Source organism: Phaethon aethereus (assembly GCF_964289735.1).
Source record: "Phaethon aethereus genome assembly, chromosome: 1".
NCBI classification, from domain to species: domain Eukaryota; kingdom Metazoa; phylum Chordata; class Aves; order Phaethontiformes; family Phaethontidae; genus Phaethon; species Phaethon aethereus.
The window spans coordinates 7,907,235-7,933,765 of NC_138575.1; the positions used below are offsets into that span (position 1 = coordinate 7,907,235).

Consider the following 26,531-nt stretch of genomic DNA (forward strand, 5'->3'; position numbering starts at 1 on the left):
AAACCGTTTCAATACCGTGCACACTGTATTCCCTGATGCATTTTCATGGCTGGTTTTCATGTACTTCCAACCCTCCCAAGTCTGACGTGAGAGGGAGAGGAAGCTCTAATGGCTGTCATGGCTTCAACATCCACAGCTAATGGTTAAGATATTACCCATGTGTATTAATAAATAATAGATTCCAGCCCAGGCTGAAGGTGGAGTGGGTGGGAGATGGTCCTGGACAATCCCAGACCTTTGCAGGGCAGAAGGGTCCATCTTTCCTGGTCACCCCTAGCTATCATCAGTATCGGCAGGAGAGACTTCTCATCCGCTTTATGAATGAACTGTAAGATGAGACGAATCACAGGAATGAGTTTGTGCTTGTTAAAGCATCCACAGATAAATACATGATTAGTTTCACTGTTATAAAGCCGTGTGGCTGGGAATCACAGTCTCACACTCAGGGGACGGTGGTGAATTACTTCTCCTTGGAGCCAGTGTTTATCACCACCACCCAACAGTGGGTCAAGGCTTAATCAGTTCTAACCGGTTTGGCGCTCACAGCGGGGATTGTCCTCATGGCTTATCACTTCGACATGACTCCCTGGCAAAGTCAATGGCAGAACTTCAACCCGGGGTTTTCCACATCAAGACCACGCAGCTAACCCCTTACGCCAAGTGGGTGTAAGCCAGTGGAGGAACAGCATCTTCAGGTCGGGTTGACTCTGAAACCGTGCGCTGAAGCTGGATAATGAAGCCTATAGATGGGAAGGGCTTTGGCCAGGAGGTCCCTGCTCCTCGCCCGTGCCGGGACATCCAGGCGCTGTGGCATGTGATAACGTAAAGAAAAAGCCCTGGGCTGCAGCCCACCCCCAGTTGCACAGACGATGGCTGTTTACACTGGCTCCTTCGCAGGAATTCAGGATTTCAATCCTGCACTATATTTAGGCTGCGAAACTACTGATATTTTTTAGGTCATTGGCCTTTGACACACAAGTGTATTTTCTGAGAGGAAAAATTTTGGCTCTTGACTAAGTGGTGGGAAAATACAACCCCCAGAAATGTTAAATTTTCTGAAACTGGAGCCAGGAGTTAGGAACTGACAAGAGGAGTTTACATTATAAATACAGTCTGTCGGCTGAGCCAAATGTTTAAGGCAGCCCTGTGTCGGGAACCCTCCGTCTGGGTTAGCAGGACTCGGCTGGCTCCTGACACTTAGGATGTCCTGAATATTTACATTTCAGCTTTTACCATAAGAGGAAGAAGAGCTGTTAAGAGCTGATTATCCTGGGACAAAGAGGAAAGAGGTTGAAAATGGGACACAGCCCTTTATTGAAACATATTGTCTGCAAAGAAACATCTGGTGTTTAGAAAAAAGAGAAAAAAAATTCCCACTTCCAGATTCCTGGTCTAAGTGTGTTACAGGACTGGGATCCAAGGGGAAAAGATTTCTGTGAAAATGGTTTGAATGAAAGAATCCATTTGTAGGAGGTTATGAACGATAAATTACAGGAATACTTGTGATATGATATAACAGTGGCAATTAAGAGACATTTCAGATGATGAATGCCTGAGAATATGCGACGCAGTGAACTTCCCAGAACCTCTCTCTACCAAGATGAACAGTGACTCTATTCTCACTTTAATTAGAAATTATCCAACCCCTGTGCTGCTTATTCCCCTTCCTTCTTCCCTGCCTCCTCATCCCGGTGGCTGCTCTGATAATAACTTGTCTGGCGCAAACCATTCCTCATTTGCAGTCTGGTTTTGCAAAACCCCGATTGATGGCCTGAGGTTTTGCAAAGCCCAGCTCATCTGCTAGCCCTGCCGGCACTCAAGTTGTTGTCTCAGCTGTGGCTACATACATAAAGACCTGCCTGACCCTAGGCTCCTGTGGCTGTGGGGCTCTAAAGAGCATTGAAAAAAACATGAAAAAAAGAAAAAGCAGAGGTCAACCTAAGTACAGCAACTGACAATAACGTAAAAATTCCCAGCCCTCAAATAAGGTCTCTCTTCATCATGAGCTGCCTCTTCACCAGTGTGGAAGTGACCGTACAAACGTGTTAAGCCCCTAAGCACACAGAGGTCGAGATTGGGCCCCGTGGAAGCGGAGAAAAGCGGGTTTGCGATGGCTGTAAAACCCACATTGTGCTCTCCCAGAGCTTTACAAGAGCTCCTTGAGTCCCAGCGGGCCGCGGTTCCAGTGGCGCAGTGACCGGTGAAGCTAGCAAGTAATTGCACGCAACGGGGTTTGCCAGTTATGCAATGCTGCAGAGGTTGGGTGACTCCTGCCAGGTGCCGGACAGACGCTAATCCCCCATTGGGGTGCCAGATGGAAGTTCACAGCGCGGAGGAATTTGACCTTGGATAACTTTTTGTATTTGAGACTTAACACTGGCTGTCATGCGGAGCTCTTCTCCAGGAGCAGGGGATAGGACCGGCCCGAAACTATACTTTGTCAGCTGTTTTGGAGTTCTCAGTGGACTCACATGGTTAGAAAAAGTCCTCCCAAACTGAAAGGAGAGGAAGGAAAAAAAGCAGGATTTGAAATCCCATGACAATTTCCCTCCAGCTTGGCCCCATAAGCTTCCAATTTAGGAAAACAACAACCCTCCTCTGCTCTGAGCCCACGTGAACGCATGCGATGCATAGGAGATTTAAATTAAGAGTGTTATAGATGAATCAAAATGAGACGAGACTAGAAATGGCTCTTTATATTTAAACTTCAGAAGTAATTCATGTACAAATGTCAGTAAAAGACTTGTGTTAGCCACTTGAGAGTGTCAAAGGTGCACGGGGTTAATACTCTCCTCAGTTCAACCTGGGAGGGAAGGAAGGAAGGAAAGAGAGGCAGGACATACCCCGACTTCAATGTACTGAGACCTGGAGGGCATTCAAAGCCTTTGTTTGTTCTGTTCTTTTTTGCTATCACATGAGAGTCATCTTTCAAGTGTGTAATTTGGGCTTGTTTTTCCCCAAAGCTCCCATGCCCAAGAGCAACTGTTTTTTCTCTGAACAACTGGATGCTGTCGGTTGGATGTGAAGAGAATTTCTGCAAGAGTGCAGATGATTCATGGGAGCATCTCAGATGCAGCCGCAAACACAGTTAGGGCAGGATCGCATCATTGGCGCTAGTCAGCTCCACCTTTGCTCCAGGAGAATATCCAAGAGAAATGGCATCCAATTGCACAAATCCTTTGGTGGAGCAACAAAAGCATGTCGCAAACAGAGGAGGAAAAAACATTTTTTCCCCATGATCATCTTGTTTTACGCAAGAGAAGAAACACATGGAAGCCTGATGGGAGTGGACCTGTTCTGAGGCTACTCTGAGCCATATATTCAGGATGGGTTTGTCTTTGAGGGAGAAGGGGTCGAATCGAACAAAAATTCTTCAGGCAGAACTCCCTGCTGCTTTCAATTACTTTAGAGGATTCAATTGTTCAGAAATGTCTCTCTGGGAAAGGCAAAGCTCTTTACTAAAAGCATGTTTCTGGGGGCCTGCCCCATTGCAGAGCATGTTGTATCAACTGCAACAGCTGAAGCTGGATGACTCGAGCTGCTGGGTTGCTGGGTACTCTGTCCTGATGGCTGCCTACCTTCCCGAGGACTTCCGAGGGCTCTACCTCACAGGACTGTGGGTGCTTAATACTTTGGCATCTAGTTGGGTTTAGCAGTCTTGGCTCTTTCTGGTTTCAGCACAGAGGGGTAGGCATCTCCAGAGAGTGACTTGTACTAAGATACCCATCTTGGAAGGAACCAGCATAGATGAAATTCCTAATTTTTGATATCTAAAGGAACATGAGATGTATCCTATTTCATGTTTCAAGACACTGAGCAGAAAATAGCTAAGTCTGGGAAGAAGCAGTTCAGACTTGGCTTCTGCAAACCCAGATCAGACAGTATTTCCCTTGCCTTGCTGGTAGGTGGATTTCTGTTATAAGCAGGGCGAGCAGCTAGGGTTTGTCCCAGTTGAGATGGTTTGTATTGCTTGTGGAGAGCACAAGGAATTTTGTCCCTTGCAGCCAAAGGCAAAGATAGGGGCAGGAATGCGCAAGTCATTGGTGGTGGACTTCAAGAGAGCTCAGCTTTGGGACAGATTCAAATCCATTCCAGGCTACAAACAATTCAACATCACTTGTGTTTACTCCTTGGCTGGTGGCCTATATGAGATGGATTTGCAATCCTAACCCATTTATTAGCGGGCTAGAATTAACACCATGAAAGACTTTTCCCATGTTGATAACCGGGGCAGCCAGACTCCTTTCTCATGAACAGACTACTACTGGAGATTGATGCTTCTCACAAAGAGGCAGGTTAGAAAGATCCACGCAGGAGCAAGACAACACCAAGTACACCTCCCCTTTTAAGAGGCTGCTGTATTTCTTGAACAAAACCAACCTCAGTCATGAGACTTGACCACTCAGTCTCCTCCTACCATCCCTAAAAGATTGTGTAAAGTCAGATAGGAGGGGCAATGTGGGTTTAAAGTCTACCTCATTTTCTAGCAGAACTGGACAATTTACCACAGCACATGGAAGCACTGCAGTGATGTGTTTGAAAATAATTAGTGAGCACAAGCCCCAGCCTGGTGCAGCTCCAGGTTAGCTTTAACAGGAAGGCAGCACAGCAACCCCTGAGGTGATTTAATGCTTCAGGTTCAACCATTGCCCAGCACACCTCTGGTGGCTGTCCCTGCCCTCCAGGAAACCCCTATGCCTCTTGCCCTGACCCACAGCTGCCTTGGGGCAGTGGAAGGAAAGATGAGACCCCCCAAGCTGCCAAGCAGAGTAGGTGTTTGTGACTGTCCAGGAGGCAAAAGGGTTATTGCCCCAAACTTCCCAGGTGTGTAAGCCCTTTGTGCTCCTCTGGTGAGCCCCACCATGACATTTTACCTTGAATCCTTGGCCTTGGGCAAGACATCCCAAGTAGCCCTCTAGCTTTGCCTGAACCTGGCTGCAGTTGCCCTCTTGCCTGACGCAGTGTGGGATGGAGACCGGCCGTGGGCAGGCTGATTTGGCATACCCCAGAGTGGGGATAAGCACTCATGTCTAGCTGGATATTTTGCAGTGTTAACATTGTGACCTCTTTTCCACTGACATCAACACTCCGTGGGGCTACGGTGGGGCTGGTGGCAGCAGCACGGATCCTACCAGATCACCCTGGCCCTTCCCAGCTCTAGAAAGGCAGGCAAAGTCTGTATCAAATGCTGAGGGCAATTTTACAGCGTGTCATAAAAATACCTGTGGATGGGAACTTACTTACTCAACACCTCTTGTGCTTTCTCCATAGATGCCTTGAATAGAAATGGCTTGACGTTCCTTCATAGGTTGTTTTTTTTCTTTCCTGTCTGTTTGGATACATTTTCTGGCAAAGACTAATTTTTAACATTTCTCTCCCCTCTCCTGCCTGTCTAACCACCTTTGCTTCTGCCTGTAATGAAGATGGGGTGAGAAACTCGGTAAGCCAAAAGCTCAAGAGCAGCTTTCGGAAACATGTGAGGCTCATTAGCTCTTCCTGCAACTCTGGAGCTTTTGGGTGGAGGGTTTCTTTCCTCTTTTTGTGTGATTCATTTTGGTTGCTGTTGTTGCTGGTTGTTTTTTTTTTAAGGGAAGCAGTTCAAGTCTCATAAATGCTTAAATATGTAGCAATAAATTTTGAGAAGTCTCCAGGGCAGCTCCGGAGCCTGTGGATTAGCTCAGCGAAGAGTGCTGGGGAAAAAAGTCACAGTTGCCTCCCACTAGAAGTGGGAATTAGGCAGGCTGCGAGCTCGGAGGTGCCTGACCCTGTTACGATACCCAGCGGGATGGCTTTAGGAAGCCCAAAGCCTCCTGAACGTCGGCTGTACGGGGGCGTCACTGGGGCAGCCGCCAGCAAAGAGCCCTGCGAGCGCAGGGCTATGGGTGCCACCGGTACCCACATCCACCATTGTCCTTATGAGCAGAAAACCAACCACCTCACTGAAAAACCCTCGGCCTGAAACCAGAAGGGAAAGGATTTGGGTTTGCGGGCTTTGAAGGCGTCAGAAACAGCTTCAGCTACAATCTGAGACCTGAATAAGGTCCCGTGCTCTCTACTTTAGGTAGTTAGCTAAAGTGAATTTTGCTGACTCTTTTCTGCTGCCCACCCAACACTCCCACACACCTAATCCCCCGTTTCCTCAGCCTTCATCGTGCTGGAGATGACTAGATTGATGGGAACTGCTAATACGTCAGGCCTGAAAGGAAAGAAAAGAGCTGGTTGTGTTTGAATTCCATATTAATCTACTTGGTGATGAAGCTATAAATCAAAAGTTTTACCAATCTGAAATGATGTGTTTAACATTTCAGCCCTTTCCTTCCTCCCTGCTGCCCGACATTGATTTGCACAGCCTTTTACGGCAACAGGGCAGGCTCGCAAAATGCCGCTTTTGTTCCCTAATTGCGCTTAGTCATAATAAGATGTCTTCAAGGCAAGCAGGGTGAGGAATGATGCTGAAACAAGAACGGATTTCCCAAGTTGCTTTTTTATGAGGGGGAAGACCACATTCCCGACAGGTTCTCAGAGCCCCTTGCGAGGTGGATAACAGCCTATCCCTTTATCGACACATTTTTACTGAAGATGTAGGTCCTGGCCTGTCTAATGTTCTTTGACACTGCACAGACATAGCCAGGAAACAAAAACATTTGTTGATGGATTTGGAGATTAAATACATAGTGAAATATCTTCAGGATGTTAAATTACAGAACCGACTGCATACCCCATAATAAAGCAGCCCTCCCCCAGCACTTCTTGAAATATGAGTATTTCTGCAAAAGTAGGCACTGTGTTAGTTCACAGGGCCATTTTTTTAGTAAGTCAGAGCAGTCACACTTCTGGGCATTGGTAAAAATACACTCGGCAGCTCTGTGGCATCTCACACAACTGACTGTCTGAAAGCCTTGACTGGAAGTTTATTATTCTCTAATCTTTTTCAAATATGTTTGGATCATGCATTCAGAAAGCCACATGGTGGATGGCAAAACAATTAAAATATAGCAAGTGTTTGTCTCAGTTAAGATACAGCAACTGGTGAACATTAGCCCCACTGAAAACTGAGCACGGCAAGAGGTTTGTTCAGGCTGTGCAGATAAATGTATTCCTGGGAATCGCAGCGGACTTGCAGAAGGGTTTACTTGCAAGGAAGAGATGCAGTTTGAGGCAGATGGTGGTACCTTGCTTCAGGGTACCAAAAGCCTCTAGTTCTCAGATGTCCTGAGCACCAAAGCATCACTTAAAGTCAATGAGAAAAGGAGTTACTCAGCATCTCTGAGTCAAATCCAGCCTGGAGACAAAGAATGAAGGAGCAACTTTTGGTTGTTTTAACCTATTTTATAACAACTACTGCTCTGAGTGCAGCCTGAGCAAGTCCAGACTTCTGACTGCTGTGTTAGTTTGGATTTGAAGACTGAAATCTCAAGTGGTCAGGATGGGATCTTGACCGCAGCCAACATCACCCCAAAACTGCTATTCCATCTACCTCTTCTAATGCATTGCTGATGATTTCCCGACAACCAAGAAAGCAAAGTCTCACTTGTCAGAAATAAGGGGAATTACACTGATTATGCTGATGCCTGGAGCTCCTTTTCTTTTCAAGAACCTGTTACCTGTTGCATTGTAAATAAATCTGGACCATACCCCCTGTACAGTATTAGCTTTTTTTATATGTTTTGTAGATGAGACAGTAGAAGGGAATTAGCAAACCCATGGATGTTTTTCAGGGTTTGTGTGGTGGAGACAACAGTCTAGGGAGAGGGTACAAAAAAATACGCCAAGTCAGTGGCATGCCCCAGGAGCCCTGGTCTTGGCTGGTGCTGCAAAGGAGGACCTGAGCCCTCCCCAATGCTGTGTGCACAGCGGCGTGGGTCCTGCTCAGCCGGGAACCTGGCTGTGTGGTACGCTGCTGCCGTACCCCAAGTCAGTCTCAGCAAAGGTGAGCCAGCAAATGGCTCCAGAAGCACAGATGCACTGGGAAGTGATTAACTCAAAGGAAAAAAGCATAAAGGAAAGAGATATATATGCTTTTTTGAGTATGAAAAAGTTTTTGTTAATTTTACAAAGTTGACTAATGTTTCTTTTTAGGGCTGTTTCAGCTCTGGTACCATGCAGTGGCCTTAGAACCGATCTGCTTTGCTCTCAAGATGCAGTAGCAACAGGGATTAAAATACTGCAGCAACAAAACTAGCATGGTCAAGAGCTTACTTGCTCATCTAAATAATAAACAGTGGAAGAAATATCTGCCTCTGGGAAGTGATTAAACCATCAGACTTTCTGTCCAAGCAATATTCTACTAAAATACCCTGTCAGCGTTTAAATTGGAGGATGCTGGCTATTGGAGGAAATGTAGTTAGGATTAATATGCATAAGTGTAGAGTTAGCTATCAGTTCATGCTGGCCACTAAAGCTGCTGGCTCTCTACGGTGATGAGCTATGAGATGCCTTTCCCAAGCAAACCTCCACCCAGCAGCAGCTCTCCTGGTACCTGACCCACCATTTCGGGTCCCCTCCAAAGAATTGGAAGCTCATGGGTATTGACAAATAAGGTGATGTGGTTTTACTGAGCTTTTGCAGATGTTCACTGGTTCTGTCTGAGAAACGGGCAACTATTCAAGTCCACCCTGCCCTGTGAGTGTCAGGCTGCATCGGTGCTCGTTTGGATGGGCAGGGAGGCATCTTTTCTGGTCCCATTTCCCTGGTGGCTCTAGCAAAGGGGGATAACATGCCAGGAATGTCATATAACGCCATGAGGGATGGCTGGAGATGTGTACATGTTACAAGGGAAATGGAAAAAGTTCACTTGTGCATGTGCTCAGTGCTCACAACAGCGTAAATCTGTTCAAAGACCACCAGTCCCAGCAGTTACCACAAGCGGTAGCGTCCCCTGATGCATGGGATAGGTTATTCGTAATCGGAATCCGGACACACCTGAAAACTAACTCACTCCTTAGTTTCTGAGGATGGTTTTACAGGAGTGGAGGGTAAAAAGGGGGTTCAGCATTGAGCCCTCTTGCTTCCCCCTCCCCTTTCCCAGGCCCACATGAGCTAACTGGCTTCAGCTTCAGGCTCCTAAAACAAGTTGCAGAGAGTGGATGGGGCAACCCCACACCGTAGGTAACCTCAGCACGGACTGACCTGCAGGTTCACACCAGCCAAGGCCAAGTGTTGCCCCGGGCGGGCAGCTTGGTTCCCTTGGAGCCATCACTGTGGTGCCTCTCATGGGGGTTTCAAAGCCGCGTCCTGGGGCCATGAGGGCAATCAGTGGGATGAGGGGTCCTTCTGGGTAAAGGGTATTTATTTGCTTGGTGTTATTGGCTGCAGGCATATTCTAGAACAAACAAATACTTAAAATAAACACACCGCCCATGCCTGCTGAACTCCAAAGAAGGCCATAAAATCTATTCCTGAAGTCTGCTGAAACCAGAACATGATTTGAAGTTGGTTCAATGTTTGCTGAAATTGCTAAGGGCCTTGCCCTGGTCTCCCTCTAAGCAACACACACAAATTCTACAGGCTTTTAATCTGGCTTCTTCTGTATAACTTGGCTTCACACGTGGAGACTTCCAAAGCACAGGAAAAGCAAAATACCAAGCAAATGGGAGTAGCAGAAAATGCCTTTTCCAAATGCAAACACCAATCAGTCAATCCAGTGTCCAGCATTAGCCAAATCTGTGAAGTTGATAAATATTTTAGCTGGTTTGTCCCCACAGCAGAATAAATGTCTAACCTCAGTTGTCTAAGGCTGATTAAAAAACCAGATGAACTGGATACTAGTTGATTTACAGTGTCATTTCAACCTGGACTCACCTATGGAGCGGAATGAGTCGCTATTCAAAGTGGCATCCAGTTCTAGTGCCTTCACTGTGATGTTCAGTTTATTTAACCCAGTTTAGCCAGCCTCAGAAACACTTGCCATTTATTAGAGCTGTTTTGTTATACCTCAAGCTGCAAGCAGTTAGCGTAACTCTGCAGAGAAGCCAGTCGACCAAGCCCCAAGCCTCTCTACACCACATAAAACACACGCTAAGTAACACAAAAGTTTTAGACAATCAGATGCCTCAGACTTTGCAAGACTAAGCAGTCAGAAGGTGTTGCACAAGTCAAGTAGGGATAACTAGTGCTACTGCAGTTTAAAACCCAGCACGTTTGCCCATTTTCCACAGGTTAGGTGTCTTTAGGCATTCTTTCCTCCAGGTAAGTTATAAATTACTCTCGTGCAGCCACAGGGACAGCCTGAGGAAGCAGCACAGCTAAGGCTGGCTGTACTTATAAGTATAAAGCTCAAAGAAAGGGGATATAGCAGAGTAAGCCTTTATTTGCATTCACTTATTCCCCTCTGCTCTGTGGGAAGGAGAGTTTGGACCTGTGTTCAGCCACGGGAAACCCCCACCACCAGCCCCCAAACCTGAATTTCTCCTCCCAGACCTCCCTTGCCCATGGCGTCTCCTCGGTCTCAGGTCCCTTTCCTGCCTGCGAAAGGACCCGAAGCGGTTGGTAGGAATAGGACAGGACCCTGTGTGACTCCGCGGGGGGCTTCCCCCCTGCAGCACCGGGGTTTGAGGGTCTGGCCTGGTGTTTCGTAACCCTACCTGGTAAACGGCTCTGGAAATGCACCATGGCTTCAGCATGAGCTGCAGGACCCTCAGGTTTCCAAAGCGGCAAGTCCTCAGAGCCCGGGACGTCAGGCTCCACACCAGGCTGTCCCAGCTGTAGAGCAGATCCTCAAAGCCAAAGAGCACAGCAGCCATGCCAGGTCCCCGTGTGAAACACCCCGGACGCCCTGCTCGGAGGCAATCAGCTAATCCCAAGGCGCCTTATGAACTGCAAGGTTAAAAAGTCACTGCAATTTCCATCAAAGAAAGAGAAGCAAAAGAAAAGAAAAAAACCCCAAACCACCAAACCAAACCCAACAACAAAAACCAGCAGCCAAAATAAACTGTTTGGGGATGTGTCTTTCTCCTTTCGCACACGCCCTTCAGGATGTGGTTTCTCCCTCCGTGTATCTTCTCAAAGCGAGTTCTGCTGCACCCAGGGATGAGCAGGGAAGAGGTAAAAATACCTCTCCTGGCTTAGGAGGGCAATTGCACATCCCTCGCAAAGGGCTTCTTGGTTACACTGCATCACTTCCCAGCTCTCCGCTGCAGAACTAAGAAGCAAACTCAGATCCAAAGTCATCACTTTGCAAGCTCAGTCCTGGGACTCCATCCAGAGGGAGGAAAAAAGCCGCTCGCTCTCCCTCTGCCAACATTCCCAAGACATTCCAGTATTGGGCTTAACTCTTTCAAACACTCCCAAAGAACAGCTGAGAAGACAGCTTTGCCACATGCAACATTTCATCCCTTTGTTCCGTGTGTTGACTAGCCATTGCACAGTTACACTCCAGTCTTTTTTCCACCCAACTGTCTGTTCTGGAGCCATTTTATATTTTGGACTCAGAAGGGCACTTAGTCTTTATATGAGATTTATGCAACAGTTTGCAAAGCACCGTATTTACCCGAGGGGTGATATCTTGGAAAGTTGCATGGATTAAACAACTCCTGTTTAAAATCAGCCTGATTCAGCCAGTGTGGACATATTTTTAACCCTTGCTGAGCTTGCATTCATTAGGGGTGGGTCTCACCCGAACAAACCCAGGAGAATGCAATACAGTTCTCTCCATCTGAGCTGGACGCCAAAACACCCTTTTTAGTCTATGGACACAAAATTCACTTCTGGCATCCCTTCCTAAAATAGGTATTGAGAAGAGATAAGTTCCCTGCCCATTTCCCCCCAGGAACAGCTTGTCTGGGTGGAGACTTCAGTGCTGTCAACATCTATGAGGAGGTGGGCTGAGGGAGCTGGTCCCGTGAGGGTAAAAATACGTTATCAACACAAGGGTTTTGCAGTTGCGTTAAATCACCACAAAGTCCATGCAGTTAAACTGCAACTGCTTTTCTGACTAAATCCCATGACTACTTCTTCTACCTACGGGCTAAAGCTTAATAACCAGATGGCAAACTGAGGTGGAAGTATTTTACCAAAGGCACAGTGCAAACCAGCGCCCTTGGAGACAGTAGTGCGTCAGTGCTGTTTTTCACCCATTTCACTCTCTCTTCAGAGGAATGTGCGCAAAAAGGCAGAGGGACCCGGAGGGAGCAGATGGGAGTCACCTGGGGAGGCACTTCTGAAGAGGCACTTTTCATAGGGGTAGACAGAACAACCCCACCTGGAGCTGAAATCAGGCGGGATACGCACGCACTGAGCCCCTACAGCTGCTGGTTTAGCAGAGCCATTGTTTCCCAAAAGCCTTAATGTCTTCTCTATTTCAGCTCCCTGGATGGGGAATGAGCAGGAATATTCATCTCTGGTGGGTTTTCTGCAAGTCTGTCCCACCCGGACCCCATCCCTAATTTGATCTTTGAGGACTGGAGGGTATGAAGCTAGCAGTGTGTCACGGTAACGGCACAAGGATGCTCATCAGCTCATTAACAGGGCAGGTGGAGGGCCAGGAAAATACAGCTGCAAAATTCATGTTCTCAGCCTAATTGCTTCTTCAGGACATCGTTTTCAGAGTAGCATAATAAAATAAGGTAATAAAATCATAATAATATTTTCTTCAAGCTTGTTAGAAGCTATTCATTCTGCAAAGTAGTCCTCCCTCTGTCCCTGCCTGTCTGTTTTCTTGGTGTCCAGCCATTGCTGCTAGTCTCCCTGTGCTCATCATCTCTTGGATATTTATTTCTTTGCCTGCCTGTAAACTAGGTAACACACTGCCTCCGTTAGCAGCGACGTAGACAAGGGACCAGGAACATCTCCATTATAAAGCCTCATTTGGAAGAAAGGTATTTTTTTTAATATAACTTGACTAGACAATATTTGCTCCAGGCTACAGCCTGGTGTATAAGATCTCTGCCTGGGAGCACAAGAGAAGAAAAGAAAGAAATGTGTTTGATAAAGGAACACTGAGGGGGGGAAAGAAACCATAGCAAGCGATTGCTCTGGGATGTGACCTAACCCCTTTGGTATTCTGCAAGGGGGAGAGGAGGGGAAATGGAGGATATGCAGCAGTTTTAAAATTAGCTACTCCACATGTGCATCTAGTCTTTCCGTATGCTCGAGAGGAGACTCTCGGCCCCCCGTCCCAACTTGGTAATTACTCAACGGATGAGGGCAGCTATGAAGGAGCCTTTTCACTCAGCTGATGACATAATCAGACTTTCTGAAAACAGTTCCTCTACGTATTTATTTAACTGATAGACTGGAGCAGTCTCCTTAGGAGTCACTTGAGTCTATAGGAGGCCCAGTGAGCATTTCAGTGTGTAGATTTACCTTCATGATTAGAGCAGATTGTTTGGTTTCCTGTGGAGGTTTTCCTGCTGATTAGACACATACTATTTTTTGAGGGGGTAAAAGCTGCCTGAATACAGATTATCTGTGCTACCTCACAGCTTCTGAGGGAATTGCAACCATGGACATTTCTCAGGCAAAGACAGACTGTCCTCTCCAGAGCCTAGGGATATACCACCAAAGGTGCTCTTTTCCACGGAGACACCACAGAAGGTGCTATCACTTATCCAAAAAGGCCAGAAAAGGTCATTGCTACAGGGAATGACAGAAGAGAGATTACTGAGAATCAGAAACCTGGCTCTTCTGATAGTGTACACTTTGAATAATTTCTGTAAAATCATCTTACATTTCTATAAAACACACTGAGCTTCACCTTCACTAAGGTCAATTAGGAAAAAAACCCAACCTTTTTCACTCTATGTATAACTATAGACATTTGCAGGTCTTTTCAACAGAGCATCTCTAATTATGCACTGATTATTTCCCACTGTTTCTGAGAAAATGTCAGGCAAAACATTTACTATGAAACCTCCCACATTTTACTAACAGTCCAAAGTCTGTTACTAGGGTATAAAAATAGCTCCTTACTTCCCATGAAAAAAAGAAAAAAGAAAAAAGAACCCAAAACGCTTTGGGCTGCTGTGCTGTTTCTTGGAACTGCCACTGAGGCTTAAAGGCTGGGGATGGACTTCCCAACCCAACCCCAGCAGACAGCTCTTCCTCACTGCAGACTCTTGCAAATCACTGCCGTGCACTGACATAGGTAGATGCTGCCTGCACCGGGAGCTCAAGAGACAGGTCCATGTTTTGCCTTCAGGCAGATTGTATATTTTGGCCTCAGAAGGAGGAGTTCAGCACCTCTTTCCAGTGCGCTCTTGAATAAAACTCTACCCACAACTTTCCGATGGGTGTGGATGTATTTGGGCACGTTGAAAGACAGACGTGCTGGCTGGAGGGTGGTTTCCTTTGAACTTGTTATAGACATACCAGAAACATCCTGCTTCTGCTCAATATATGGCCCCAACGGTCCCTGCAGCTCCAGCCCAATGTGGTCTTTTAGGTCTTATTTCAAATCCATTACCCTTTTTGATCTTTATTTCTCTATAATGTTAAGAATATTAATGTTGTCAGATCTTCATGTCTAAAGTTCCCTTTTATGTTGCAGCTTCATGCTTTCTTATGTCAGAGATGTTTTTTTGAGATGTTTAAGTAGTTCCATTTTCCTCCTTTTGCCTTAATGGCACATTGTTTTCTTGGCTGATATGATGGAAACAGTTGGGGATGACCCACTGCCAGTGATCAAACACATGGAGAAAGAGCCACCCCCCTTCCTTCACATGTGCCCACTCGGAGCCAGGGCCCTTGGTGGGGTCTTATAGAAGTGGCCTCCCTCCTGTAACTGCACTGGACCACCAACTCTGCAGAGATTTCCAAATGGACACTGGGCACCAAATCCACTTGAGAACCTGAGCCTCTGAGTGCCCTATTCCTACCCCAGCTAAGATGGCCTTGTCCCTCATGCCGATTCATTTGGGCTTCTCTGTCTTCCTCCTGACAAATGGCCTGACTGCCACCCGAGGAGGGACCATGGAAGGTTTCTATGTGTCCAGTGGGAGCTTCCCAGAATGCAAGAACTGGATACTACTGGTTTTATTTTGTGTGCCTTTGCCAGGTTTTGTAGTTTGTTCTTATAAGGAAAGGTTTGAGGGAAGGGTTTTAAAAGGAGCTGGGAATGTCATTTTAGTTGAAGAAGTGAATCCTCAGACTTTGAGGGCTATATTATACAATATATATTTTCTAGGCAAAGGAAACTCACCTGAATTTAAAAAAAGTGAAGATAAAGTATGGATGTCCATACTGGGTCTGCTGAGAACTTTGAATAACCAAGGATCTACTGACCCTGAAATAATTTTGGATTGCTAAAAGGTCATGACCGCAACCTGGCTGGGCCACAAGACTTGGACAACGATCATACCTGAACCTTTGCAGACTTGTAGAGGAGACACAGACACCCCTATCTCACTTCTCTGGAGCTGTACTTGGTCAAGTACCTCCCCAAAGATCTGCTGCCCCATGCAAATGTGATGGCCATGCCTGCACTGCTTCAGTTACCTCCTAGCTCTCACCCTTCTCACGCTACCAAAACCACAGTCATAAACAGCGTCTACCCCTCATCCCCTGGTCTGCCACCACTGACAGCCCCACAGCCCTCCCGCAGAGAAAATGCAATAAGCTGAAGACTTGTCTGCTGGTTACATTTTAGGACTAACATCACAAGTCAAAAATCCTGGCCAGTTCCCTCAAGACGTTTCTCATGAGTCTACATGGCCTAAAAGGTTCCATAATGAAATGAACTGCTGCTTCACAGTAATAACTGAATGAAAGTTTACTATTCCAGTCATCCACCTTGATCATAACATTTCTAAAGCTCTTTGAAAATGCAAAGTGCTCTGCTAGCACTAAGTATTATTATGCAAGCAGCAGCTCCTTCTGTGTAGGACTGTACGTGTCCTCACTTTAGAGGGTTTTTTATTGACTGACATAGAAGAGTATGTCATATCCTCAAATCATACGCATTTCATTTCCTAAAGTAAGCTGTGTTAGCGATTTAACAAGGTTTAAAAGTAGGTGAATCCTATAAAGCCGGGCTTGTACTTGTCTCTAATATTCCACCAGCTAAAGTGATTTCACTTCCACTACGCAGAAATGTGAAAGAGATTGTGCAGAGATTTGCTATTCAATCCTCTTTCTCTGCAAACACTGCGGTGAATGAGTCTGCAGGAGATGTAGGTCAGGACAACGTATTAAGTAAATAGTGCAGAACAGCCGCAGAAAGTGAATGGCGAGATCTTAAATACGATTATTCACTTTGGAAACCCAAGCTTATGATTAACTCTGATCCCGCTGGGGACCATAACGTCCTGTGACCAGGGTGTCCAATCAAAGAGGCACGCGCTTGCACATCCCCGTCGCCACAAGGTTTATCATCATGCTGCTCTCTGGTATGATGTGCAGAAATGCTTAGGAGAATTATTTTTGGCCAGAAGAAAACAGAAAAAAAATCACAGCCTGCTTAGGAGGCAGGTATGGACAAGGGGCAATGTAAAGCTTATCCAGCAGCTGAGCTCTTTTCCTTCTGTATTATTCACCTGTGTCTAAAATAGTCTCTGGCAAGGTTCGGGGGTGAAGCAATACGAACCTGAGACAAATCTGTGTTTGTGCCCATCAGGTGGGCACTGAATTTCAGGCTGGGGACTGAACACCCTGACTGTTCACAGAAGGAGTCATGCGCTTGTTCAGTTACACTTTTCTTGCTTCAAACTTCTACTTAATCCTTTGGTGACTGGAGCAGGTGTTGGCCTTTATGAGAGGTTCTCCAGTATCGCTGTGTTGACACCATTTTGAGTTGTGCTTTTAGCTCATGCTTCCCACCCCTTATCAGAAGATGATGGCCAAATTGTCAAAATGGCCTTGACTGTGGACTGGGGTTCGGAGGACACGTTGCTTCACATTGCAGGTGTCTCTAAACTAGCACTGTTTGCTTGGGAGAGAGGACAGATCTGGTGGCTCATAAAAAGCCAGTCTGCAGTTTTTTCCTATGGCAAGATGGATAATTTAATGAAGGGCAGCCTTGCTGTCTGTGCAAAACAAGCCTACATACAGCACAAATGGCTCATTTCAGCAGAACACTTTCTTACAACTTACCCTGCAGATATATTTAAGCAGTCTGTCTGATTCAGGCCCAGTAGTAACACTCACTGCATTCAATGACTAATACAAAGTCCTTTCTGTTCACAGATAAGAGCTGAGCATTTCATTAAAAAGGAGGAGGGCAAAGGGAACATATTTTAGAAAACCAATGGTCCATATTTCTCATGTTTGATCTTGCTTATAGGTTGGAAAGCCTGTTCCTGCCTAAGTTAAAACACATATATTTAATTTATTTTGAAGCTCCTTATGATCATTACAAATAAATACTTGTCTTGCTGGTTAGGAAGCAATTGTCACTGGACAGAGAGGAAAGATGCAAAATAAGCAGGTCAAATATGACCTTCAAAGTAGGAATTAGAAAAGATCTGGTTCTATTCCGGAAAAGTCATCAGTTTCCTGAGCAACATTAGACGAGTCACATAACTTTATGGGTCTCCATTTCCTCAATAGATTAATTCATTGACATTTGTCAAGTGCTATGAAATCTCAGGGGAGCTGTTTTACATTAAAAAGTAAATATGTGTTCAGTCTGCTAGAAAGCCAACTGGTCATATTCCACAAGAGTTATGCAGCAAGAAGCAGAAATACTTAAGATATCTTGGATCAATAAAGTTCCTTCTGTGTTGAAAGCTCCTACACTGGTTATCAAAATGGACATAACTATGGGTGTTCCCTGAGGTGAAGAGTGATTATGCATATATATATGTTCCCTGTGGCAGTAGTGCTGTATACATCCAGGTGGTGCTAAATGCATGTACGGAGGGTGCTGTGGAGGAAGGTGATGGCTCTATTGACCCTGGGGTACAGAGGTCCCGGAGGAAGCCATGCTGAGCTCTTAACACCACAAAACACAGCGCATGCACACAGTTGCACACTCATTCACGGCATCTGCACTGAGGCTGACTCACATGGGGTGGTTTGGTTGTTTCTATTGCCACAGCACAATTAATCTGCAGATGGGAAACTCCGGAGTCAACACGGGGGGATTACTGTACTGCAGCAGATCTTCACACTGAGAACATCTCCCCAGCTGGGACCAGTTAGACCTTCTCAGTAGAGCATAAGAGTTGACCTCTACCCTGTTTGCTCCCGAAACACAGACCCCTGTGGCTTGTGCTAATGGAAAATCTCCATTTGCGTTGTAGGACAGCGCTGGATCCATGCCATCTACAGTGATAATGCATGCACAGTTGACAGAAGATGATAACTTGCACTTCTGTTGCTGCTCGGCTTAAAACCCTGTACAAACATCAGCTTCTATTGCCTGACAGTGCTTTGGGGGATTTGTATTTTTGATCTGCTACGAGAGCTGTGGGTAAACGGGGACAAGAGGACTGAAGTGCCTGTGTGGGACAGCCAGTGACAGAGGCTGGCAGTCCTGGCTTTCCCTTTCTCTGGCTGTTTTCTATAGCTACCATTACACCCACATACCCACCAGCATATCCAGACGGGGTGCTGAGTTTCAGGAGGTATAAATAGTAGCCCAGACTCCATCTGCAGAGGTGGAGAGCAGTTAATCAAACTCCCCCACCCTCTGCCTTCCAACCTGATGATTTGCAATGTGGAATCCAAACTCACTGTCTGGCTTGTTTGCTCATACCTCCTGAAAAGAGGAGAAAATGGATCGAAAGCTGCCAGATCGAAGCAGCAAGTCAGTCACTTCATTGTCTCTATGGACAGCAGACTGAAGCTGTTCAGAAGTTAAAATAAAAAGGATTTACGCTCTTGATTTAGAAATTTATGACTCATTCCCATTTTGGCTGTTAGAAGTGGCTGTCATTTCCCCTGCCCCAAAAACATCCATGCCATAAAAAATAAAACCCATAAGCTCTTTGCTGTCCTTATCGTGATGCACAAAGAATTCAAATGTTCACTGTTGCTATCTGGAGCTTGACTTCCTGTTATTAAGAAGGACATCCTAGTATTTAACAACATGAGATTTTTATTTTTTTCCCCTTCTTCAAGCCAGGCAGAATGTCTAATGATTCTGGGATTTGTTTCCTGCTTGTAATTAAGTAGGTCACAGCTGCAAAGCAAGAGAACAAGAAAATATTCAGATCACACAAAGCCAAGAACGATTAAATCATTTGCAGCTGAAGGATATGGCAGATTTTCTTTTTTTTAAAAGAAGTCTCAAGTCTAAGGGAAACAAATATAGGAACTTTTAAGAGAATGATGAACTTGGAAGTTCTGCCCAAATGCCACAGTAGCTTGGAAAAAAAGAGTGATCAAAACCCAGCTAATGTTGTTCACAAGTTGAATAACTTTATGTGGTTGAAATAAACTCACTTCCTCGTTGCTTAGGGCCATATATTCTATCCATGCAATTCTGTCTGAACCACATGCAAGATTGCCCTTATTTCGTCTGGGTACTTCCCACCAGGCCCTCCACGTCAGCCTGAAATGCCATGCTATGCCCTCTCCTGTAGTCCCACACAGCACACACCCTGCGCGACTCCAGATGCAACTTAGTCACAGCACGATCTCTACCCAGACGTGAAGCTCCCACAGGGCTGAAGGTCTTTTGAGCTGCACTCATGGCTCTTGGTGTTATGTTGCCCTGATGTGGCTCCCACTCCATCTCTGTTTAGGACGGTGAGCTGTTCTTGGCCCCTGCATGACTGCCTTCACCGCACAGACAAGTGCTGGCAGTGCATGGTCCATTGCCCTGAATAAGCCATGCACACGTGGGTTGAAGAACAACCTCTGAAGGGCCCTGACAATAGGGGTAGGAACTGGAACTCGTCATGGACCGGCATCAGTTGACAAAGCCATGCCAAAGCCTTGCAAAGCTGGGAAAAACTTCCTCTGTAGAGCTGAGGAGTCGGTGTGCGTAAACCAAGCACTTCAAGACAAAGTTGGTCCTGACTGACCTCATTTGGGTTATTGCAGGATTCAGGAGGAGCGTAAATGACTGCCCATTGCCATCGTCCTGCTTTTGCCTAGGCTTTGGCATGAACACTCCTCCAAGCCATTGCTCAGCCAAAAAGAGGGGACAGAAGAGCAGCAATCCCACCACCCTCACCTTACCCAGGTTCAGTGCCTGGGACCACTCTGTTCCGACATGAAAAGCAGACGAAACAAGGTACTCACTGATGAGAACAGCCCCATTAAGTGACTCCCTTGGTCTAAAGGGCAACGTAGCTGTAACATAGGGCTTTTATTTGGACAGTGAGAGAAATGGTCTTTGAAATTTAGGTCTGAAGCCCACCAAAATCAACACTGTACAGAGCAGTGGTCCAGTCAGACAAGAATCACCGTCTTGGCAAGGAACACACTCTGGGAATCTGTTTGATTTCAAAACAGGGTGTTTCGTTTTGTCAGAAGAGTGATTAAGATATGGGCAGAATAGCAAGAATGAAAGCATATTGTTGCTTCTATAAAAACGTGATTGGGAGAGGCATAAATCTCAGCTATTATAAACTGGTGATGACCTCATGTTTAGTCAAACTCTCATTGGGAAACTGTCATGGGAAAGAAAAGCCCACGTAGATGGTATTCTGGGCTCTGTCCCCATCTGACCAGACGTGGTCAGTTCATTCCAGGATAAGAGGATGCGGACCTTTTCATGCTGGTATTTCTTGGCTTCGCAAGCTAGGAACTGGGAGGGAGAGATGGTCAGCGCCTCCCTGATGGGCAACCGTTACAAAACACAAACAACGGAGAGTTTCTCGGAGGCTGGTGCCTGGGGAATTTGAGGCCAGTCCTGCAGTCTCTCTTCACAACGCACTGATCTCAGCAGGAGAGGGTCTGTGTGCAAGAGTGTGGTGGCACATATCCTGGGCTGCAGAAGATCCCTGATCCGTCTTCAGGTGATTCAGGGTATCTGGTTTTGTGGGTTTCCATTTAGAGTTTCTCTAAAAGGTGCTGACTTCCAGAAATGTTTTGCTCCCTTCCCTCCAAAACAGGGTCCTTTCACTTTGAACCCCTGAAATGGAGGACTATTTCAGGTGCTGACTTCAGAGAGAACACCAGTGCTGGGCTCTATAAGGGTTGTTCAGAGACCTCACTGCATCTCTTGCCCTTTGCAGGAAAACATTCATGCTACCTACTCCCTCTTTCAGCGATTTCCCTTCCAGTCTAGGGTGGATAACAACATCTGTGGATTAGTATAAAACAATGCTCAGGAATGAAAACTTTTCAAAATGCTGCTGCAACCCAGAGCCTGGCCAGCACCGCACAGTCTGTTGTGACTGATTGTGAGGAAAAGGGGCTAGATCATCCACTGGCATCAGACTGCTTATCTTTCCCCTGACACCATCCTCCAGAAGCTGGAGGTTGGCCCCAAGGCCACTTTAACTGCTCTCCGGTGACGGATTGGATGCATTGGAATGCACTAACATAACTATGCTTTTAAAAATCAACGTCCTCTGGTTTTATGACTCTTCTTGGCTGGGTTCCCCCTTGCTGTAACTGAAGCAAACCCTTTTTCATCTGCAGGAAACTGCCACTATTGGTGCATTTGAAAGTTTGCAGGATACATGATGGCTGCATTACAGAAAACTCCAGGATGGAAAAAGGAAGCTTTCCGACATTTCAGAGTGGAAATTATGAAAATTAGAAAGCCTCTTCCCAGTCCCTGGTGTGGCTTGCAAGCATGGGTTGGGTGGGGAGATGCTGGAGAGGGAGGAAGCGGGTGTGGATCTGCATTTTCAGCTAACAGGAGCCCTGAAGTTTGATTCTGCTTCAAACACATCCAGATTTGCATGGTGTCACCAGTCCACCTTGGCTTTTACCCTGAAAGCATCTTGGCTGCCAAGCAGGAACGACAGCCCTGGATGAGTCTTGCAGAGGTCTGCAGAAGATCAATGTCTGCAGAGCCTTTGTAATATGTAATTATAAGGAATCATTTTAAATTGTGACCTAGGATTGCCAAGCTTCCCTCTTGCAATAGCCCATCCATCACATTAGCCTTGAAAGGTTTTCTTGGATGGTATTTTCAAAAATTGGGAACTCCAGGCTCTGCCCTCAGGCAAGAGTAACAGCTTTGAGCTCAGCTCTGAGGAAAGAAGAGCCTGTGAAACATTTTCAACTCACTTTTCTTGGTTTTCTGTGAAAATCTGGACCTTTAATGAAGGCAAAATACCTGTGGGGTTTTAACCTTGCTCCTCCCTGCTGTCTGCTGATGCAGGAAGATTGATTAAGGGAAGACTGAAAGACAGGAAGTCACTTGTTGTCATTGTCATTTGGCTTCCTAAGATACTCCAAAGCATCATGGATAATATTACAACCCATGCAGGAAAAACATTTTGGTTAGAGACATACGGTGGCTATGGAATGTACAGTAAAAGGATTAATAAAAGCAAGATGTTGGAGATGTGGTGGAGGAAAAGGACATTGGCATTCTCCTCTATGAAGAGTGGGAATTTCTCATAGATCACACTGATCAGGGGAGCACACTGAGCCTGTGCTCTTCCCCTGAGCATCTCACAGTGCTGTCACACAGCCAGATCCCAGCATCTCTTTCAGATGCAGTAAACACAGGCATTTATGCAGAAAAACTGATGAGAGATACATATTGCTTTGAATGTCAGAGTATATCTATCCTGCAATGAGACAGAGGCATTTGGAGAGGGTGCAAATACAGGATCTAGTCCCTTTCCCACCTCTCCAGCTGCCTGGTGCTCAGGTGAGGTATCTGGCATTTTACCAAGCCATTGGTCATAAAGCTATGCTGTGCATTTTCAGTGATCTACTTCTGGTGCCCTTACTTCAAGCCTGCAAGCATGTAAACATGGAAGACTAAGGCAGAAGATGGCCATGGTGGTGTCCTTCAGAACAGGTTCAGACATCCCCTCAGGCTCTCTGAAGACAAATCTCCAAAAGTAACAGTGAGAACTATGAATTCCCCAAACCAGACTCAAACACAAGAGGCTCCTAAAATCGAACGATTGCTTCTGCAAACGGTCTCAAGGACAAAGGCAGGGGGCTGGAGCCCAGGACCCTGCTGCTTGGCACCTGCCTCGCATCTGGTGGAGACACCGATGTAGTGGACAAGAGCATGTGTCACTGCCTTTGTGACGCAAATTTTAGCTTTGCTGGGACTTAGGTGATGATCTAGTGATCCACAGCAATAAGGGAAGCAGAGCCTTCTGCCTGGCTCTGCCTCCAGAGACAACATAGTCATCATGTTACGCTGCAGTTTTCCAGGCTGATCTAGAGGAGCAGTCAATGCTCAGGACCACCAGCAAGGCTACAGGGGCAGGGCCACCAGTAGGATGGCACTGACACCTTGCAGTAAAGCCAATGGTAGTCACCTAGTTTGCTGCAAAATCAATAAACTGCACTGCAAGAGGTACACTTTCTGTTAGCATGCAGGCTTGCGCTGCACTTGCAAGCCTTCACTAAAGGAACAACTACACAAAGCCAGCCCTTGCTCATCTGATCTTCCACGCAGGAAAAAGCTGTGAGAAGCATACACTAGTTCACGCATGAATGAGCTGGGTGTCTCTCCAGGCTGTGAAATTGATTTTTTATCTTCTCTAAAAGGGACTGCACCCCATCTGTTTTGCACGTGCCCCCCTAGAACTGCCCCCTCCAAGGACAGGCAATTTCTCCCACAAGTCCCACAACTATTGGAGGTGGTAGTGCAGGGCTCCCCAGGACAAACCCTGGGTTGATAAACCAAAGATTCACAAGGTCATGTGCAGAGCCAGTGAACACACAGTTGTGGGCTCAGACCTCTATCGTTGGGATGTTCACATCTGAGCTGGGCTAGCCTGAATGCCCCATCTGGTTCTGCTCTCCAAGAGTAAGCATGCAGAGCAGTCATGGCAGTCTGTGTTTATCTTCTTAACTGGAAAGGCTTTTGTTCCCTTCACAGTTAATGGAAGATGGATGTCAACACAGAGGGCAATTCATCCCATCCTAAATTGCCTTTAAAGATATCAGGATGAGTTGTCACCAGAAGACACATACTACTCTCTCTTCTTTGACTACTGAAAAGGCCTAAAAAGGTAGTAAAAATTATTACAGTGACAAACTTGTTAATGTAGGCTGGCTGAAGGTACAAGTGGAAGGCAGTTGACATGGGAAATACACACTAACAAGAACATAAACTCCTACCTTTAATCTCTCTTAGATGAGTTTCTCCAAAACGCATCTCATCCTATCACTCATCTGTTGAGAGTTGGCAGGGTGGATGCTCCCTGTGGCAGAAACTTTTAAGTTAAGGCCAATCTGGTTCACTCTTGCAGTGATTTCTATTCTGAACTGAAATGGTGAAACAGTAAAACGGTACTTGTTCTGCACATAGATCTCCAAAGGGCAGCAACATTAATTGCAGGTTATTGGTCCTTGACTATTGTTTTACATGGAGTTTACCTAATCTATGATGATGCAAAACCTGGAGAGAAAATAGATGTCCATGGTCTCACCCCACCAAGACTTGGCAGCTTTTAGAGAGGGAGTGCTGGAAACTAAAATGAATTTCAACCTCAGTTAAGAAACTTGCTCACTTATTTCAAAGCATGCACACCCCTAATTACACCTTCTAAATATATTCCAGAAGTACAGCTGGATTGTAGAGTGAGTGCGGGTGACTAAATGGCATCATTTGCAGCCCATTATCTTTTCAAAAGCTTTTCATGTAGTGTCTTTGGGAAGTGGAGACTAATTGCGCTCCTTGCCTGTGCAATTTGGAGAGTTTGATACTTTGGTCCCAACAAGAAATATTAAGGCATAAGAATCACTCATATCCATCTGCTGGTAGAATGAAAAGTCACCATTTCTTTGAAGCCATTAGAAATGATTGAGACAATGAGGATAATATATACTTCACCAGGAAATAAGCTAAGCTCAGACAGTAAGTTTGACCAGAAGTTTGGAAGCGTGTTTGAAATCTAAATCCAACTTTCTGAACTTCTTGAATCAGCAAAATAGCAACTATGAGGCTACTTACAGAACAGATTTCCTTTTGGTCAGAACAGCCTCTTTCATGATTTCTATCAGGTTGGTTAGGGGGGTCCTGGTGCTTGTGAGCTTCACTAAAGTCACTGATGGTGTTTAACCAGGCTTGTGTTGGTGTCTGGTCCAGACCAATGATGTCCCAAGAGTAAAAATAGAAAAGCTCTATGAAGGCTAAGTTTGTTGCTCATCCACTGTTTTGTTTTGTTTTGTTTTGTTTTGGTTTGTTTTGGTTTCCCACACACTTACAGTATCCTGACCTAAATGGATGAAAAGATCGATCAAGAAATTAAGAACAGGAAAAAGGCATGTATCGTACTTTGCACTTGATGTCCAAAAATGCTGTTAGTTCAGGAAATAGTTGAAACAACATTTAAGCAATCCCTTGTATGGATCATGAATTGAAAAAGTCTAGAGGCTTTCTATACCTGGACTTTAAAACCCAGCTGAAGGCACTTGTAAGACTTTCCAGGGATAAGTCCTGGCTAGAAGCTTAATTAGAACTAGGTCTTCAGGGTGGGGCAGGTTGGAAGGTACTTCAAATACACAAGCTACCACTTTGCATTATCTATCACTTGTCAACCTTGCATGAAACAATCTCAGTATGGAAAAACCCTTCCAGGAAGTTCCTTGTAGGGGCAGTAAGTTCTTGCCTTTTGGGCTGTAGAGCACTAACTTGAGGCAAACTGCTCTGGTCCTAAACCATCATAACTCCTGAGCTTTGGGCTGCTGGTGGGCTTATGATCTAGGCAAGCCCTTTGAGCAGGCTTATTATCTGGAAGACCAAAAGGGTCCATGAACTACAGGAGCCTTTCCACCCCCTCCAAAGCTTTATAACTGGATTCATATGATCCCTCCCCTTCACTCGAATCCAAAACATTTGGCTCATTCCTGGCTCCCAGCCTCTGTCCCCTGGCTTGCCCTTGCTCTGTCCCCTGACCTGCTCTTGCTGTCCCAGGGTCTGGCCAATGTGAAGGCAACAAACGCCAAACTGTAATGAAAAAAGCTTTTCATTTTCTGATCAAAATAAGAATCTGAAGCACTGGAAATTTCACAGCAGAGCCTGAGCTTGTGAAGTGTCCAGGCCTTGAGAGCCTTGAGAGCTTCCAATAATTCAATTAAGGTCCAAGCCAATTTGGGCAGTATCCTGGCTCTGAATTCTGCAGAGTTCACCAGTCACTATCCATCAGCCTCTGTCATGCTCTCACCTCTTCCACTGTTAACCTGAATGCATTTTGGGGGGATAAAGTCTGGCACAGCTCCTGATCCGTTTCACAGGAAAGTCTGGTTTTATTTGTTACACCTTTTAGAAGTGTCACAAAATATTACAACTTCCAGACACCTGAGAGGCTGTGCTGCGCATTTATCTGTCTAGGTAGAGCTCAAATTAAACCAATTCCTCCAAAATACTTGTGAACAGGTCAGAAAAGACAAAGCTCAGATGAAGCAGATAAAATTGATGTTTCGGCAGTCACAAGTGATTATATCAGAGCATCATACCGGTGACAGTTTTGCTACTTAAGCTTATCCTATTTTTTTCTTTTTTTTTGATACAACTATTTGTCTATAGGGCTGGTGAATAATTCATTACAAAT

General features: G+C 45.7%; 1 protein-coding gene across 3 annotated transcripts in view; it reads right to left on the reverse strand.

Moving 5' to 3' along the window:
- Window positions 1-26,531, reverse strand: part of FRMD4A (FERM domain containing 4A) — a gene marked incomplete at both ends in the record, with an annotated part of 383,792 nt that overhangs the window by 178,002 nt on the left and 179,259 nt on the right. Inside the window, one exon of one of the 3 annotated variants that reach the window (XM_082013887.1) lies at window positions 10,584-10,881. The exons of the other annotated variants lie outside the window; for them this stretch is intronic. Within the exon in view, the coding sequence (XP_081870013.1) occupies window positions 10,584-10,742 (159 nt within the window). Of the gene's footprint in view, window positions 1-10,583; window positions 10,882-26,531 lie in introns of those variants that run through there. 3 annotated transcript variants of the gene reach the window in all.